The sequence below is a fragment of the Lycorma delicatula genome, chromosome 1 (assembly GCF_047948215.1).
Source record: "Lycorma delicatula isolate Av1 chromosome 1, ASM4794821v1, whole genome shotgun sequence".
Lineage (NCBI taxonomy): Eukaryota > Metazoa > Arthropoda > Insecta > Hemiptera > Fulgoridae > Lycorma > Lycorma delicatula.
In genome coordinates this window covers 321998071-322015270 of record NC_134455.1, presented here as the reverse complement: position 1 = coordinate 322015270, position 17200 = coordinate 321998071, and the positions used below count along the sequence as shown (strand labels likewise).

The window sequence follows — 17200 nt, the reverse complement described above, 5'->3', positions numbered from 1 at the left end:
ATAGGTGACTAATTTATCTTTTTTTTTTTATAAATTTATTTTTTATCGATTTTATATCATAACTGAGTTTTAATTATTCAGTTACTAAACTTTATTTCTTTGTAGGAAATAATTTAAAATATCAAGAAATCAGCAGCTTTTTTCTTCTGAAGATAATGTAAATGCTGCAATAAGTTAAAATGATCAATTTCAATTTAATTTATTCTTTATATCAGCCAATTCTGAATCTTTTTATTATGAATTTCTTTCAATTATAATTTTTTTCTTTTTATTATGGATCTCTTTCAATTATCTTTCTTTCTTGTTGATTCCAAACATAATACAGTAGACTGTTACGATGATTTAATTGGTTTCTGAATTACGGTCTTAAATCAAGTGATCTTAAAAGATCAAGTTCTTAACTTTCTGCAGCAGTATTGTTACCATCTTGACTACACTAGTATTGTTACTGTCTTGACTGCAGTAAGATCCTGCTTTTGTGAATTTTTTGGGTGAAAATAGAGTTTATGGTATCTTAACTGAACAATGAAATTTCTGTATAGTGTAGAAACATGATCATAAGTTATTTTGCAATGTTGAAATTAGGTATGCAGTGCTTTTCTCTTTTTGGTATTGCACATCTGTAGTGGCACACATTTATAGTATACTGTTTAATTAACTTTGAATATCAAACAAGCAGAGTATATTCAGTTTTCTCTCATTTTAGTTAACATATTAGGGGGGTCTTCAGGAAACAGATACAACAATTTTTATAGCTTCATCTCACAATATTCATCTAATATAAAATGTTATGTAATCCCAAAGAAATATTATTAAAACATAAAATCTTATTACATATCCTGCAGTTTCTATTTTGTAATATTACTTATGTAACTTATATTACTTTTCTAACATCACTTGAACATAATGATTTACATTTTGTGTTTATTTTACTTAATTTCAAACCCTAACTCTAGTTTCAGTGAAAATCACCTTCTGCAGAATTATTTGGAAGAAACTGGTGGTTTTTTTTCTGCCATTATACCATTAAAACTTATTAAGCTACAGTTATTAATCAATTATCCTAGTAACGCCCAGTTTATTTGACAAAGTTCTTAATTATGATAATACAAAATAACATAAAAATACAAAATAATAACTGAACATTAAGTAGACAGTGCAAAAGGATGGTAATTAAACTCTTCAATTAAAATGCGAAGATAAATCAAAATATTGTAAAAAAAAGTTTGCCGAGCAAAAAACTGATATATTTTAAATCTAAGTTCCCACTGAAAAACTGCATTCATGTTAAAAAAATACTATGTTGCTATATAAAATTCATTAAACATGAAATGATTAAAGCAGTCTTGGATTGCAAAAGTATTTAGTTGGAAGATGTAAAAACATTTTCTTATATTATTATAAGGTTGGGTAAATAAATATCAAAGGTATCATTCTTATTTGTGTATTTGTTGTCACTTATTTTTATAGAATAAGGAGATCATTATAGTAAGCTATTGTAAATTGGGACTGTTATATTTTCCAAGAAGCTATGATAATTCTTTGATTTAATTTTTTTGTAGTTTACTAATATGTTTATTACATAAAGCTACTCCACACTTATGAATATAATATTCTTAGGTCCAAGTCATTTTTCTTATTGTTTGAAATTAAAAAAAAAACATATCTTAACAAACTGAAATTTTCTGTTGAAAGTAGATTTACATGTTTCCTATGACACATCTTCAAAATAAAAATTTTGTTTTTATGTTTCTAAGTCCCAAAATGATGGCGTTTGTAATTTCTGGATTATTAATATCTTAGTAATTATTACTTTAGTCAAATTACATTTAATTGTTAAAATCTGAATCACTTTATTTTTTTAACAACTCACTTATTTAAATAATATTTCAAATAATCAAATTATTTCAGCAACCATCACAGCATTTTGATACTCCAGTACCTGAATCAGGAAGAAAGTGGAAGTGAATTTTCAACAGAGCTATCATTTAATCCACTATGAAAATATTGTTTTTAATGAATGAGTTTTAAATACTAAAGCAGTTTTAAAAATATTAAATAATTTTATTGTTTTAATAGCCAATAAAATTTATACTTACTGTCATTAGAACACTTTTATTACTGCTGTAAATATAAAACAACATTATAATAATACTGACAATAGTATTTGAAAAATAAAATGTTTTTAAATATGTTAAATAACAAATTAAAGTTTTATTTATTTTTTGTTAAGGATTTTCTATACTTCAGTGTACAAAGTGGCTTATAGTAACTACTGTTTATATTGGTAGGATTCATATTCAGTGGTAGATTCAGTATGTAGCTATAAAGAATTTCAAACCCATTAAAAGATCCCTCCAGTCATTTGAATGTTTACAAATCCTTATGGTATTTTATGACTTAGTTTTCCTCTTATGTCCAGTACTTCTGTTTTCCCTATAAATCCTTGAAGGTAGCATCACTGAACTTTTTTCTTTTTCCTTTTTTCTGTCCGTTCCTGAGATGTGTGGTTAATTGGAACTCAACCATCAAAGAACACCCGTACCCACGATCTAATATCCAAATCCATGCTAAAGTAATTGCCTTTACTAGGATTTGAACCTTAGAACTCTCAACATCAAAATCAGCTGATTTGCAGTGACAAGTTCACCACTAGACCAACCTAGTGGGCTAACATCACTGAATTCAAGGTGAATGAACTTGCTTGTCTGTGAAAATTACTCACATCTACCATACTATTTTAATGGGTACACAATTTCAAGATAATCCCAAGCAAGGTGCAAAATCACTGCAAGAATTAATATACATGAACATATTTTGCTCTTGCCCCCAGCAAAACTGTCAATGTTAATGTGAAAAAAGTCTTTAAATTGTATCATGTAAGTGTGGTGAAAGGATATTTAATTCCATTTACTTTTATTCCAAATAATTTCACATCATATGTTAAGACTGAAATTCTCTTAATGAGACCTAGCTACAGAAGCATAAAGACTTTCTTCTGACCAGATATAAGTGTTAATTAGACCATCCCTTGTAATTTTGCTTCATGTACAAATAAAATTTTATAAAAAAAAATTAGTGTTGTGAATTCAACTTAATTTGTATAAGATTTTTTAACGATCCACCTAAAAAAATCTTAGCAGTAATTTAAATAGTGATGCTACATATTCTTTAATAGAAATCAGTTCAAGAAAGATGTTGAAAAATATTGGTTTGTAGCAAAGAGGTCCCTTAAGAACATTGTAAAATTATATGTTATTCATCTGCATCTTGAAAGTAAAAAAAAAAAAGATGTCAGAATATAATGTTATTTTTATTATGCTGATGATATTGGTTTTTAATCAACTTGTTGATTACATGCATCCCAGGAAAGAAAACTGGAGGAATTGAAATTACTTGCAGAAAAAAATACATTGTATTTGGGGTTTGATCGAACATAAGCTTTCTGGTTTTTTTTTTTTAAGAAAATTTATGTATTATAATAGATATGCTTAAATTAATGTACTGTTTTTTTAAATAGGATGATTTAAAGACACAAGTAAATGGAATGAAGCGGCAGCTGCAAGAGGCTGTGGAACTGCAGACAAAAGTGGATGCAAAACTTGCAAGTGCTACTAATTCAGTGCGACAGTTGCAAGAAGAGAAGGGTAGCTTAGAAGCTAGATTAGGACAGAAGAATGCACAGTTTGCTTCACAGGTATGTGCTACTGATATGTTTGACAATCAGTTGTGTAACTTTTTAATACGAGGGTAAGTCAGTTATTATCCGCAATGTAGTTATAAATTTTATTGCAATAGAAATAGGAAACCTACATGTACATCATTTTTCAACATAGTCTATTTTTCAATGCACTTGGTCCATCGTTGCACAAGCTTCCTGATGCCCTCATAAAAGAAGGTTTTCGGTTGAGCTGCAAGCCAGGAATGCACAGCTTCTTTCACTGTTTCGTCCGAGGTAAATCGACGGCCCCTTAATGCCTGAGTGGACCAAACAACTGGTAGTCAGAAGGGGCAAGATCAGGACTATATGAAGGATGAGCCAGTACTTCAAAGTTGAGTTTCTGGAGTGTTTCAGCAGTGTGGGCAGCAGTATGTGGACGGGCATTGTCGTACAACAAAACAACACCTTTTGACAGCAGTCCTCGGCATTTGCTTCGAATTGCAGGCTTCAACTTGGCAGTAAGCATCTCACTGTAACGCGCACTGTTTATTGTCGTGCCCCTTTCCTTATAATGTTCCAGTACTGGGCCTTGTGAGTCCCAAAAAACCGTAAGCATCAGTTTTCCTGCGGATGGTTGGTTGAATATGGAACCATTCCATATTCTGTCATTACATTACGTTACATTTCCGTTACGTTCTGCTGTTGATGGATCCATGTTTCATCACCAGTGATGATTCTGTCTAAGATGTCCCATTCCTTACCATAGTGATCCAAACGTTTTTGTCAGATGTCCAAGTGCGTCTGTTTATGCAACTGTGTGAGTTGTTTTGGTGCCCATCCTGCACAGACTTTACAAAACCCAAGTCTGTTGTGGATGATTTTGTAGGCAGAACTGTGACTAATTTGCAGACAATGTGCCACTTCATCAATAGTTACTCGTCTGTCTAAGAAAACCATGTCATGTGCACGCTCAATGTTTTCCTCATTTGTGGTGGTAAATGGTTGTCTGGCTCCTTCGTCATGCGTAACACTTGTGCGACCATTTTTGAATTTTTCAATCCATTCGTAGACACTTCGTTGCAGCAACACACTGTTCCCGTACTGTACTGAAAGTCTTGGATGAATTTCGGCCCCTGATACACCTTCCGACCACAAAAAACGGATCACTGAACTCTTCTTTGGTGCAAACAGAAAGCGGAGCAGCCATGGTTAACAGCAGGGCAGCGATATTGGAACTAACCTAGCAGCATCAAACCTGCACAGACATAACAACAATTAAACCACGCATGCGTCATCTACGTAACATGACAGTACTACCAACATAAACAAAAATATAACTAAATTGCGGATAATAATTGAATTACCCTCTTACAAGAGGTTTTGTTAAAATATTTGTGAGAATCAATAGGACTTAAGTATTTTCTAATGTATTTTTACTAATGTAACTGTTCTTCTCATATGCTAACCATTAAGTAGATAACCTATCTATGCGTGCCTGTATTGGCACGCATTTTGTAGATCTTTTGCCTTTTCCGATGAAGTCAATCTCTTTTTTCACTGCTTTATCACATTACTGCTTGAACTACAATGGAGACTACAGATTCCCAAGTAGCTGTCCTTATTCTTTTACTTTATTTAGTCAGAGATAAATCTGGCTTTTTCATAACTATTTTAAATATTAATAATATTAAATATTAAACATAATATTATTGTAATAATATAATATTATCAATGATCACATAATATTAAATATTATGTTATTCTTCTTAATTAAGTTTTAGTTTTGTATGCTGCTTGTCTTTCAGTAAAATTAATTTTTCAAAACACCATGTATTCTGAACTACTGTTGGCAAAGAAAATTGTGTACAAATGAGTTTGATATTTTATAAAAATAAAACTTCATAGATGATCTGAAAATATATTCCATCAGCTTTTTACATTATTATAATATGAAATATTTATCCTTTGAGTAGTAACTATTTTGAATACCTCATCAAAACTGATGGCTGTGCACTTCTTTTATCTTTTTATTTTGGCAGTTCACCAGCAGTGAGAATAAATATACAAGGCAACAAAAAAATAAAATAAAAAAGTAGGAGACATGGCTCTCTTAAATTAGTAGATTGCATCAACTTAATAATGTGAATTATAAAGATCTACATTAAAAAGTTTTGAATTTTTTTAAATATCTTTTTATTTTATAGTGCTCATATCCATAATTAGTCCACAAAATTTAATTTAACTAAAATTTTGGTTAAATTATTTTTTTTTAATTTTTGACACTGTTAATAAGTATCAGTAAAACACTTACTATTGACACAATTATTAAGAACACAATTTGTGAACAGGCACATTTTAAGCAGTAAACACAGTATTCCCAATGCTCTGTTTATAAGTATATTGAGAACGAGAAAAATGTTTCTATTCACAAAAAACAAATTAGATAAACAACACTGAGGATTTACCTTAATTAAAATATCTTAGTATCAACGAAGAACAGTATGTTTGGGAAGTCGCTTGCAATTTGTTTTAGAATTATGTGGTGCATTCTGTTCTTTTGGTGTTAGGTCGGTTACCCTGTGGGTTCATTGGGTATTGCTCAGTAATTAACCAAGACTTCAATTGTAGAATTGTGATTGAATGTGCTTCATTTTGTTTAGTGTTGTTTTGTTTATCGGAATGAATAGTTGCAAGTAACATAATGGTTTTCTTTCAGTAGATGAACGCATTTCTCTCATTGAACATATTCTCCATGAAGGTGACAAGTATTCTGATTTAATGAAGCACAAATTTTCTGAAAAGTATCTAAATACTTCTGTTCCTCATCACAATGCAGTTCAAACTCTTAACAAAATATTTTGGATTTTTGATTGAAATGGAAGACCATATAAACTAAAAACACAGAAGCAGCTAGATATTTCAGATGCTATGGTCGAAAGTCAATCAAAATCAGTGCACAAGTTAGCAGCAGCAAGATATCAGACTTGTGTATTGCTCATAAAGATGTAAGAAAGACTGAAACCTTTCCCTTACAAAGTAATGTGTGTTCAAGAACTAAAGCCTATAGATCATGCCGAAAGGCTAAATTATTGTTAATGGTGTTGAACAAATTCCGTAGGTATCGTCAGCATTAAGTTTTTTACAGATGAAGCTTTGGTTTCTTCTGGGAGGGTATATTAATTCATAAAATACATGACTGTGGTTGACAACTACCCTCCATGAATTATGCAAACAATGTTCGAGACTGGGTCAATGTGAGTAGAATGTGCATTGTGGGTCAAATCTTTTTTGAAAATACTAATAGTAATCATTATTGTGTTGTTTTAACAGACTTCATTAGTCAGTTAACAGAAGTGGAAGTCAATCACTGTTGGTTTCAACAAGATGGCGCCATAGTGCACACAGCTAGCAAGTCAATGATTTTTTACAAAATGTCTTTGGTGAACAAATAATTTTGAGTGTTTTGTGGCCTGCACGATCACCTGATCTGACTCCCCCAGATTACTTTTTATGGGCATGCAGCGAAACAAGTGGTGTATCACAACAGACATGCACAACTGATGAAGTAAAAACCGAAGTAATGGAATACATATGAGACAGTCCAATACATCAGCTGGTTAAAGTGTTTGAAAACAAAGTGATATGTGTAGTGTTATATTGATGTTGAAGGTGCTGAAGTAATTTTCAGCACCTTTTATTCCCATTATAAACAGTTCCAATTATTGTTATATCTGTTTCTATAAAATAATGAAACAAAAATACAAAATAATAATTAAGAAAGTTTCTTTATTACACTTCCATTATTATTCCAGTGTAGAGTAACTTTCCAACCACTATGTAAAATAACTGATTTCTTGTACTCTTACAAACTCTTTAGTTTGTTTGGTATTTTTTCTACATAAATTATGAGCTCTTTAGTTTTAGGCTTTGCAAAAATAAAAATTTCCAGATGTTTTAAAAATAAACTTCATCACCTTTTTCATTATTTTATTGTGTATTTGGTGTTACTGAACTTTTACTTTTTATAATTTTTTTAGTATATAATGGGAGTGATGATCAAGTCAAGCTATGCAACAGAAAGTGGCTCTTTTTATTCACATCATGATTACACAAAAAATAATTAGTAAAAAATAAAAGTACTGTTTTTTACATTTTTTTGTTGCTCCTCATACATGTAAATAGCTGATAAACTGCTGAAATGAAAACTATAAAAAAATTCAGTCATCAGTTTTGATGATGATTTTCAAAATATTTATTACTAAAAAAATAAATATTTCATATTTTAATGGCACCATAATTATAAAAATGGGATAAAAAATAATAAACAATCACAATATTAATTAGTTTTGCATTGGCTATGTTAATTCTTAAGTGTAAAATTATATAAGAAAAAGAAATACTTTCACATTGTGTGATAATCTAAAGTACTTTTGATAAAAGTATAAATTATTTTTTTGTATCTGGTGTAGGATTTATTCTTGAGATTCTCATCTTTTGGCAGTAAGAAATTACAGGATGAATAATTAGCACATTTATAGAAATTAAAGTCATTTTGAATCTAATTTATTTTTTCTTAATTTCATATAGAAAGTGTTGTTTAAAATAGTAATCAAATATTTTTTAAATACATACCCTAGAATTTGGTAATTATTTTATTTTACTTTTAATAAAATAGAAACATTATCTTATAGCATGATTAATAAAACGCTTTTAAAAAACAAGTTGATAATTATTTAAATGTAACATTTATCTGAGTATTCTATAATACCTCTCTTATACTTTTTATATTTATTTTCCATGAATACCAAATTTTTGAGTTACTGATACTCTGATGAATGGAACACATCTAATATGATTTACAGCTGGGAAGCAGCTGACTCACACAGAAAGACTCCCCCCCACAAAATGATAGACTGGGACTTCTACTCCAGATTTAAATTAATAACTTCTGTATAAAAAAAAAGGAAGGGCCAAAATATGTTGACTATGTTTTTGTAGAAAATATTCTTTTTAAATTGGATCATGATGTGCCAGCTTCTATGGCATGAGTGGTAGTGTCTCAGCCTTCCTGGTCAGGCATGACAGTTTTACACACTACAAAATTGTCATTTCATCTCATCCTCTGAAGCAATACTTAACAGTGGTCCTTGAGGCTAAAGAAAAATTGGTTCAGTAGATCTTGCATTAAGAGAAGAGAATTCAAAATTATCTTATGTAAAAAAAAAGAAGAAGTTATTTGATGTATAACTTAAATAAGTTTGTTTGTTAAAAAAAAAGCTCTTTGAAAATATTGTAACATTATTTTTCATACTGCCAAACAGGTGCACATGTTGACATGCAAAGCTGGTTTTACATCTGATAAGAAGTTATGAATGCATTAATTTATCTGGATAGATTATTGAAAGTTTATATATTCTTATCATAAGCATTGTGTAATCCTAGAAAAAATGATAAAAAATGGAAACTTAAACCTACGATGAATAATTATATACTATACTACATGTTTTCTTTAGGAAAACCCAATGTGAATGATGCTAAATCAGTTAAGGGGTCAGTAGTTTTATACACTAAAAAATTTTTAAATAAAAAATGAAACAAATAAATGAAAATTTGCTTGTCATAGAGGAACTTGTATAGTCACTGCATTAGGTATTTATTTTATTCTCTTAAGATTAGTACAAGATGTTATCTTGTCCAGTACAAATTTTTTGAAAACTAATGAAAGTTGAAACTTAATGAAAGTTTTGTATATAAATCCTGACTTGGGATTTGACACTATCTTCTCAAAACAAAACTTGAGTAATGCAGATCAATTAACGAGTCCATGAGATTTGAACTTTTTCAAAAATATGAAAAAATTGAATAAATTAACTAATGATATAATTTAGCCTAATTAACAATTTAAGAACAACAAAAAACAAAGGCAAGTATTTTGTACAAAATATGCATACAAAAGTGCACTCTATAAAAAATGATTAAATATTAAATGACAATCTCTAATATTTTGGACTTTAATACAAAAGGCTTTTTGAAGCTATTTGTAAGCACTTCATCAATGTAATATTTCTCTATTTCTAATAACGCCTTTCTTAAAGAGGTTAGAAAATCTTTTTATGTATATGAGTGATTTGTTCAGTTTATATTGTTTTATGCCAAATTTTATATGTTTGAAAATATCACACTATTTAAACATCTTAAGTACTTGTCATAGGTTGTGTATTTTCCATGTTGTCATAAATTTAATCCATACTGTTTCTTTTTTAAACAAATAAATGCTCAAGATGATATGGGATAGTATCAAAACCAACTATCACACCAATAGATACCTATGATTGCACAAATAGATAGGCTGGATGCATATTCAATCACATTTACAAGAAAACGTATAAAAATTAAACATAACAGAATTATGTTTTTCTAATCAGTTCTTAGAAACAAGACAAACACACAAAGATCAGAATATGTAAGACAAGCACCATTTTTTAGATGAAGGTAGTATAATATGTGGTTGCCAATTAGATCTGAGAAATCATTTGGAAGAAAATATTTAAGGGTGTTGAAAGGAACCTGTTTAGTATTTATTAATTTTAAAATACAAACTTCATGAAAACTATATTAAGACATCTAAATCTAGTTGATAGTTAATAGATGCATATGTAGAAGGTAAACATTGTAAAAGAGGACAAAAAACAAAATATTTAAAACCGTTAACTAAGAATACATGGATGTAATTATGTTCGAGGTTAGAAGATTATCACAAATCAGAAAAGAATAGGGAATAGAATCAAACCATTCAAATGACATGACAGAAAAATTATTGACCATTTTTATGATTAAGTTAATTTTAACTAATGAAACAAGACTTGTAGAAAACTGATGAGTATAAAAAAACTTAAAACATATTTTCAAATCTGAACTTCATTTAAACTACGTAAAAGTGATCACTTTAATAATTTAAATTACCCATACATGTTTTGAACTAAATGATTTGGAAGGGAATAAGAGACAGTAAGAATTGCAATAAGTAGCACATTTTGAACCATTTGTGGATTATCATTCCCAATACTTTAAACACTAACTACTGAAATCACTGCTAATTTTAACTGTATGGTATTTGTTAATTATAAAATACTGTACTTGTCAGTATTTTCTTCTTTGCATTACCATTGTGTTTCACCTAGAAGATTTTTCTTTATCAAATAAACTTTATTAATTTGATGTACTTATAAGAGATAATAGCTTAGAAAATATATAGTTTTAGAATGCATTTCATACTTCTCACTTTTAAGTGTTCTTCTTGAAATGATTTCTATTATTTTCTAGGCTGAAGTGTTGCAACAGAAATCTGAGGAAGTTCAAACTTTGAGAGAAAAAGTAACTACTCTAGAGCTTTCTGTACAAAGTGGATCAGAAGAAAAGATTATGTTTGAGGTAAGTGGTGATTATTAGTATGCTAAGAAAATAATACAATACAAAAAATTTATAGGTGACAAATAAGGATAATTAAGAATTTATGGAAGAATTCAGCAGATATTACCTTATAGAGCTGTCTAATTGATCTGCAAAGTGGAACTACAGAAAATTTAATAAATATTTATGATTAACATTTTCTTTGATGAACATAATTCCTTGATTTTAATTCTCCAATGATTTCTTTTCAAATGATTTTTCACTCCTTTTGTGTTATGATATTCTTATTTATAAGTGACCATGATTGGATTAACTAAATTACTTGCATGCTTTAAAAATATATAATTTTTTTTAAACATTTGATAAAATCTCGCCTGTGGTTTATCTTAATTTATAGGATAAGTTTGAGAAGTTAAGACAAGTTCTTAATCGTATCGAAGTTGAAAAAAGATCTTTACAAGAAGAACTAAGTCGAAGTGAGTCTAGAGCTACTAAACTGGAACTTCAACGTCTAGGGTTAGAAGGTGATTTACAACGACTACAAATGGTTCTTCAAGAAAAGGATTCTGCAAATCAGGTATCTCACTACAATTGCTTGTATTTTTTGTTAGTAATTAATTGTTACTATTTTATTTTTACTTATTGGTTATTATATATCTACATTTGTTGAATTTCTTGTCTAGTAGGGTTCAATTAATATTTTATAAAAACTACCAACAAACATAAACAAAATAGAAATAAACATACCAATTTATATGATAAGCTTTTTGATTTCAAAGATTCATCATAAATTATAAATATTATATCACTGAATTCTATCCATCATTATGTATAAAATCTGATAATCATCATGACTAGATGAATCAAATGGTGATTACAGTTAAACTATTAAAACAAATGTGCCAATTTAAATAGTTCACCATGTTTTTGATTTAGAATTTTATAATTGCCGAATTCATGAAATTAAAAAAGCTTTTGTATAAATTGGTAAATTTATACTATAATAATTGATATCTTCTTGTTTGAGAATACAAAAAATATTTTTTATTAGTTTATAAAATTATTTTTAAACAACAAAAGTTAGGTTTCTCTTTTCTAACATTCATTTTTTTACTTTGAATTTCTTATTCTCATTTGTTTCTTAACAGAGGAAATGAAATGGCTCATAAGACTGATTTCTACAATTTTCACATAATTAATTTGTTTTTAATCACACTTCAACAAAGGAGAGGTCACTTTTTCCATTGATAAAATACTGTAGGTTTTTCTAGTAAAATTTAATTAAAAAAACATTCAGTTACTGATATATTAATGATTTAAAAATGAATAGGATCGTCAATTTAAAAATTGCAGAAACAAAAATTGTCATACTTATTTTTTTCAATGAGAATATAATTTTTATTATGTACCAATACAGAATTCCATTGAAATATCCCAATCCATTGTTTAGATATTAAATTGTTCTGAATACACACACATAAAATGACTTAACAGATAAGTTAGATGTGTCTGGACACATGGCAGGAATTGTAGGAATAGTTTTCTAATTTTACACTGAAAAATACAATTAAACATTTCTCCATGTAATTTTTTTACTCTACTATTTCAAGGTACATACACAAGTTAATTTTTTTTTTTTGTTCGGGGGTGAAAAACGCCTGAGCGTTATCATCGCCCGGAATTTTTATTAATAAAAGGGTAAAATAACTCCAAAATAATAAAACTTATAGGCGTAAAATTAATATAAATCATATAAAAAAAATTTATTGAAACAAAAGTCAAAAAAGTGAAATAAAACTCAAAACTAATATCGCAGACGAAGTCTTTAAAATATAAAAGTTAAAATAATAATATAAAGGAACTATATAAAACTTACCTAATTCCGATAGGTTGAGCAAAAGGCGCCCTTCTCGGATAATAAAATTAAAGACGTAGAACCAAAAAAAAATCAAAATTTAAAGTAAAGATTAAAGATTGTCAAAAACTCTTCTAGCATAAAAATATATATGATAATATTAATTTTTTGCAGTAACCTGGTACTTTGCAAAAACAGAAACATCCGGTTCAAAATTTTGTTATTATTGTACAAGATATCACAGATGTTTCTGGGTAGATTAAATTTACGACGCAACGCCGTATAACATATGCAGTCTACAAGAATGTGGTGCACAGTCATGCGGCAGTTGCATTGTGTGCATAGGGGAGCGATTCCTCCTGACATTAGGTACTCGTGTGTGATCCTCATATGTACTACCCGTAACTGACAGAGGACCACTTCCTCACGACGAGTTTTTCTGCAAGAGGAGCCCCATGGCAACACTGAATTTTTAATCCGTCGGAGTTTATTATCGACGGTAGTCGCCCAGTCACTTTGCCACCTTGCTCTCATTGATTGTTTTACACGATTAATAAAATCAATGGTAGTAACTCGGGTGGTGAAAGGAGGTTGAATACACGCTTCTTTGGCAGCATAATCTGCTTGTTCATTACCTGGAATCCGTACGTGGCTAGGGACCCAGCAAAACCTTACTTCTGTGTTGCAATTACCTAACTCAGCGATTGCTTCATAAATTTCAATGACGAGAGGATGTTTGGAATAAAAGTTTTCTAACGCCTGGAGAGCACTACATGAGTCACTGCAAATAAGAATGTTTCTATATTTAGGGTTAATGATATTTAGAGCCTTATTTATAGCGAGTAGTTCAGCGGTGAATACACTCCTAATACCTGGTAGGCCAAACATATTAGTTCTTTCATTGACAACAAAAGGACATCCAACGGTATCGTCTTGTTTCGATTCATCAGTGTATATCACCGCGTCTGGGTTCGTCTTGGTGAGGATATACTGAAACATTTGCCGGAAAACAATAGGTGGTGTTGATTGTTTATCGTATGTTGCAAGGTCAAATGTAAAATTTACAAGGTTTATTCTCCACGGATATGAGCACGGACATGATGAGAAGAACGACGGAATGTCAACATTTATATGCTGCAGCAGACGTCAGGTATGGACACCCAAAGGTGCAGTACAGCGTGAACGGTCCTCATACTTCCTTCAATTAGGATTTCCAAGGACTGGGTCAAAAGCCGGGTGATTTGGTTGTCCTTTGAGATGAGCAAAATAAGATAATAAAAGCTGGTCTCGTCTATCCCAAAGTGATAGCTCGCCACAGTCTACAAGTAAGCTTGCGATAGGGCTTGATATAAACGCACCTGTGGCAAGCCGAAGAAAATCATGATGTACACCGTCCAGCATTTTAAGCATGTTTTGACGAGCTGAAGAGTAGGCCACACAACCATAATCTAAACGGGAACGAACAAGGGAATAGTAAAAACGTAACATACATGACCAATTGGCTCCCCAATTGGTGTTACTAAGGACCCGCATCATATCTAAATGTTTGGAACATTTTGTCCTTAATTCCTTTATATGTTTGACCCAAGTAAGTCTGTTATTACCCAACTAAGACAGGAGCCTATACACAATTGGTAATGCTGTTTATAGCTACAGAAAACAACGTGCTACTTAATAAACTACCTTGAGATACTGCATTCTCTGAGACAACACTGTCTGAAAGTGAATCATCTACACGAACACAAAACGTTCGGTGATATAAGAATCCCCGGATAAAAGCAAGCATATTGCCCTTGATTCCCCATCTCTTGAGGGTGTTAAGAATGTGTGTGTTCCATTATTCAGTAGGCAAAGGTCCAAGTCTTGTCTCAGTCTGTTTATCACATTTCCTCGAGTAGAGCAGATGGTTGAGCCCTAGGAAATATGGTGGGCATTGAAGTCTCTTACTATTAACGATGGAGATGGTATTCGTGTGAGGAGGTTTGAGATATTCAGAGCACTGAATATGGTGCATAAGGTGTATGCTGAAGGGGATAGAGATCTTTACTGCAACAGCAGGAATGAGAGTGGTCAGTTGAATCCTTGTAGCCGATACCTCATCCTTCATGAAAATAGCCACTCCATCACTCTCTCTACTGTCTATTATACAGTCGTATCTCTCACAGAAGTATCCTCTGAATGTTATTGAGTCATGTAAAAGATGAGTTTCCTGGAAACAAATGATTATCGGATCATGTATATGTGCCAGTATTCCAATATCTTCAATGCGGGACCGAAGACCTCTAACATTCCACTGAATAATGTTCATAAGTGACTTCAATTGCAAGATAATTGAAGCTGGCTGCACTGTCACTAACAGGCAGGGAGAGATCCTTGCGAATTTGATGAATCTACATGGACTATATTGCTTAAATGATGGTATTCCCATGTACATGGCCTAGCCATGTACACTCTTCAGTCCTCGATCTCATTATTCTGGATGGTCGGTGGGATCGGAGCTTTGCTCCTTGAAGGTGCTTACGAAGGATATTGCTAGCAATCATCTAGACACATCAATTGAGTTGCAAGATCCGTCATTGAGAGTGAGAGTCGGTGCCCCCCCCCACCGTTCCGTCTGTCCAACTGGCAGGTGGACATGGTTGTAAATAGAGTAGTAGAAAAAGTGATTGTTCAATTGAATTTGACTCCAGAGGTACTTCAAGAGATTATCAAAGATGAGATTGCACGGTTCGAGATGAAGTATCAGAGATAAGAGATTTGGTAGGTGCCTTCCTGTATTGACAATGGATAGGGCGAACTGTGAGGTGAAAAGACTCTTCCCTTGCGCTGAACGATAGTTGGCCCTCCAGTTTTTGAGAGGAGAAGATTTACTGTTGATGAAGTTATCATGGCAATAAACTGGGAAATGAGAAAAGTCCGCGGCCGGACGGAATCCCGGCTAAGGTGCTAAAGGGTCTAAACGGTAAGGTACCATGGGCCATAGTAGGCATTTTCAATAAAGAACTGGAAAGTGGGACATTCCCAGCCTGTTAGAAGGAAGGGCGGCTTGTCTTCCTTCCCAAAGGTAGTGTTAATGACATGGCCGGAGGGTTTAGATCGTTATGTCTCCATAACAATTTGGGAAGAGTTGCTGAAAGGTTGTTGTTTGCGAGCCCAGTGACTCCTCTTGCTGGTTGTTATAAGCGGTTATAGAATACCCTCGCGGGAGGCAGTCTGCGTTATAGCCGGAGTCAAACCAATAGATATCTTGGCTAATGAGCGTAAGGAACGCTACATTTCCAAGGTAAATAACTTATTGACGTCAGAACGAAAACAGGAGATTGAAGACCGTGGCCTTGCGTCTTGGCAGATTAGGTAGGACAACCCACCGGGTTGGTCTAGTGGTTAACGCGTCTTCCCAAATCAGCTGATTTGGAAGTCGAGAGTTACAGCGTTCAAGTCCTAGTAAAGCCAGCTATTTTTACACGGACTTGAATACTAGATCGTGGATACCGGTGTTCTTTGGTGGTTGGGTTTCAATTAACCACACATCTCAGGTATGGTCGAACTGAGAATGTACAAGACTTACACTTCATTCACACTCATACATATCATCCTCATTCATCCTCTGAAGTATTATCTAAACGGTAGTTACCGGAGGCTAAACAGGAAAAAGAAAGAAAAGATTAGGTAGGACGAATCCCGCACAGGTCGCTACACGCAAGGTATATCTCCTATTGAAATATGAGAAGGTCTGCAGAGGGAGTTAAATCGATCATGGTAGGATTCCGGATGGCTAGAGTTCCGACCTAAACATTGGATTGGTTGGAGTAGGCGCATTGGCATTGTACCACGGTTATATTGGTATCGTTTGTGATTCGATTTGGGGCTCCCTCTGGCGAGGGTGGCCGCGTTGCCGGAGTATGGTAGCCCGTGCGACCGGGGGCGTGGCTTCGTTCCTCCAGTGGCGGTCCTGGTTGTGACTTTGTAATGCCGCGTGAGACTCCATGATGGGACCGGATTGGTGGTGCGGGATTTGCCCCCGGCTCCTGCGCGGACTGGAATGAGGTTACGTTCCCCTTGTTAGGTGACATAGATTGGTCGACTTATTGGGTGTAGGTCTAAATTTCTATGTTGCATAAAACACAATTTTGATTGGTATGAGTGTAGCACTGATTATACTTACAACTCGTTCGTTTTCTGAGTTATTCGCAGTCACGAACGTTGTCAAATTTAGACTAAGCGCGGGGTCCGCGCTTCCGCGTTCTCTGTTAGTTAGTATGAAGGGATCATGT

General features: G+C 32.3%; 1 protein-coding gene across 1 annotated transcript in view; it reads left to right on the top strand.

The window, feature by feature from the left end:
- Positions 1-17200, top strand: part of Root (ciliary rootlet coiled-coil, rootletin) — a 340123-nt gene that overhangs the window by 295156 nt on the left and 27767 nt on the right. The window contains exons 27-29 of the mRNA XM_075382006.1: positions 3521-3697; positions 10985-11092; positions 11469-11648. Of these exons, the coding sequence (XP_075238121.1) occupies positions 3521-3697; positions 10985-11092; positions 11469-11648 (465 nt within the window). The remainder of the gene's footprint in view (positions 1-3520; positions 3698-10984; positions 11093-11468; positions 11649-17200) is intronic.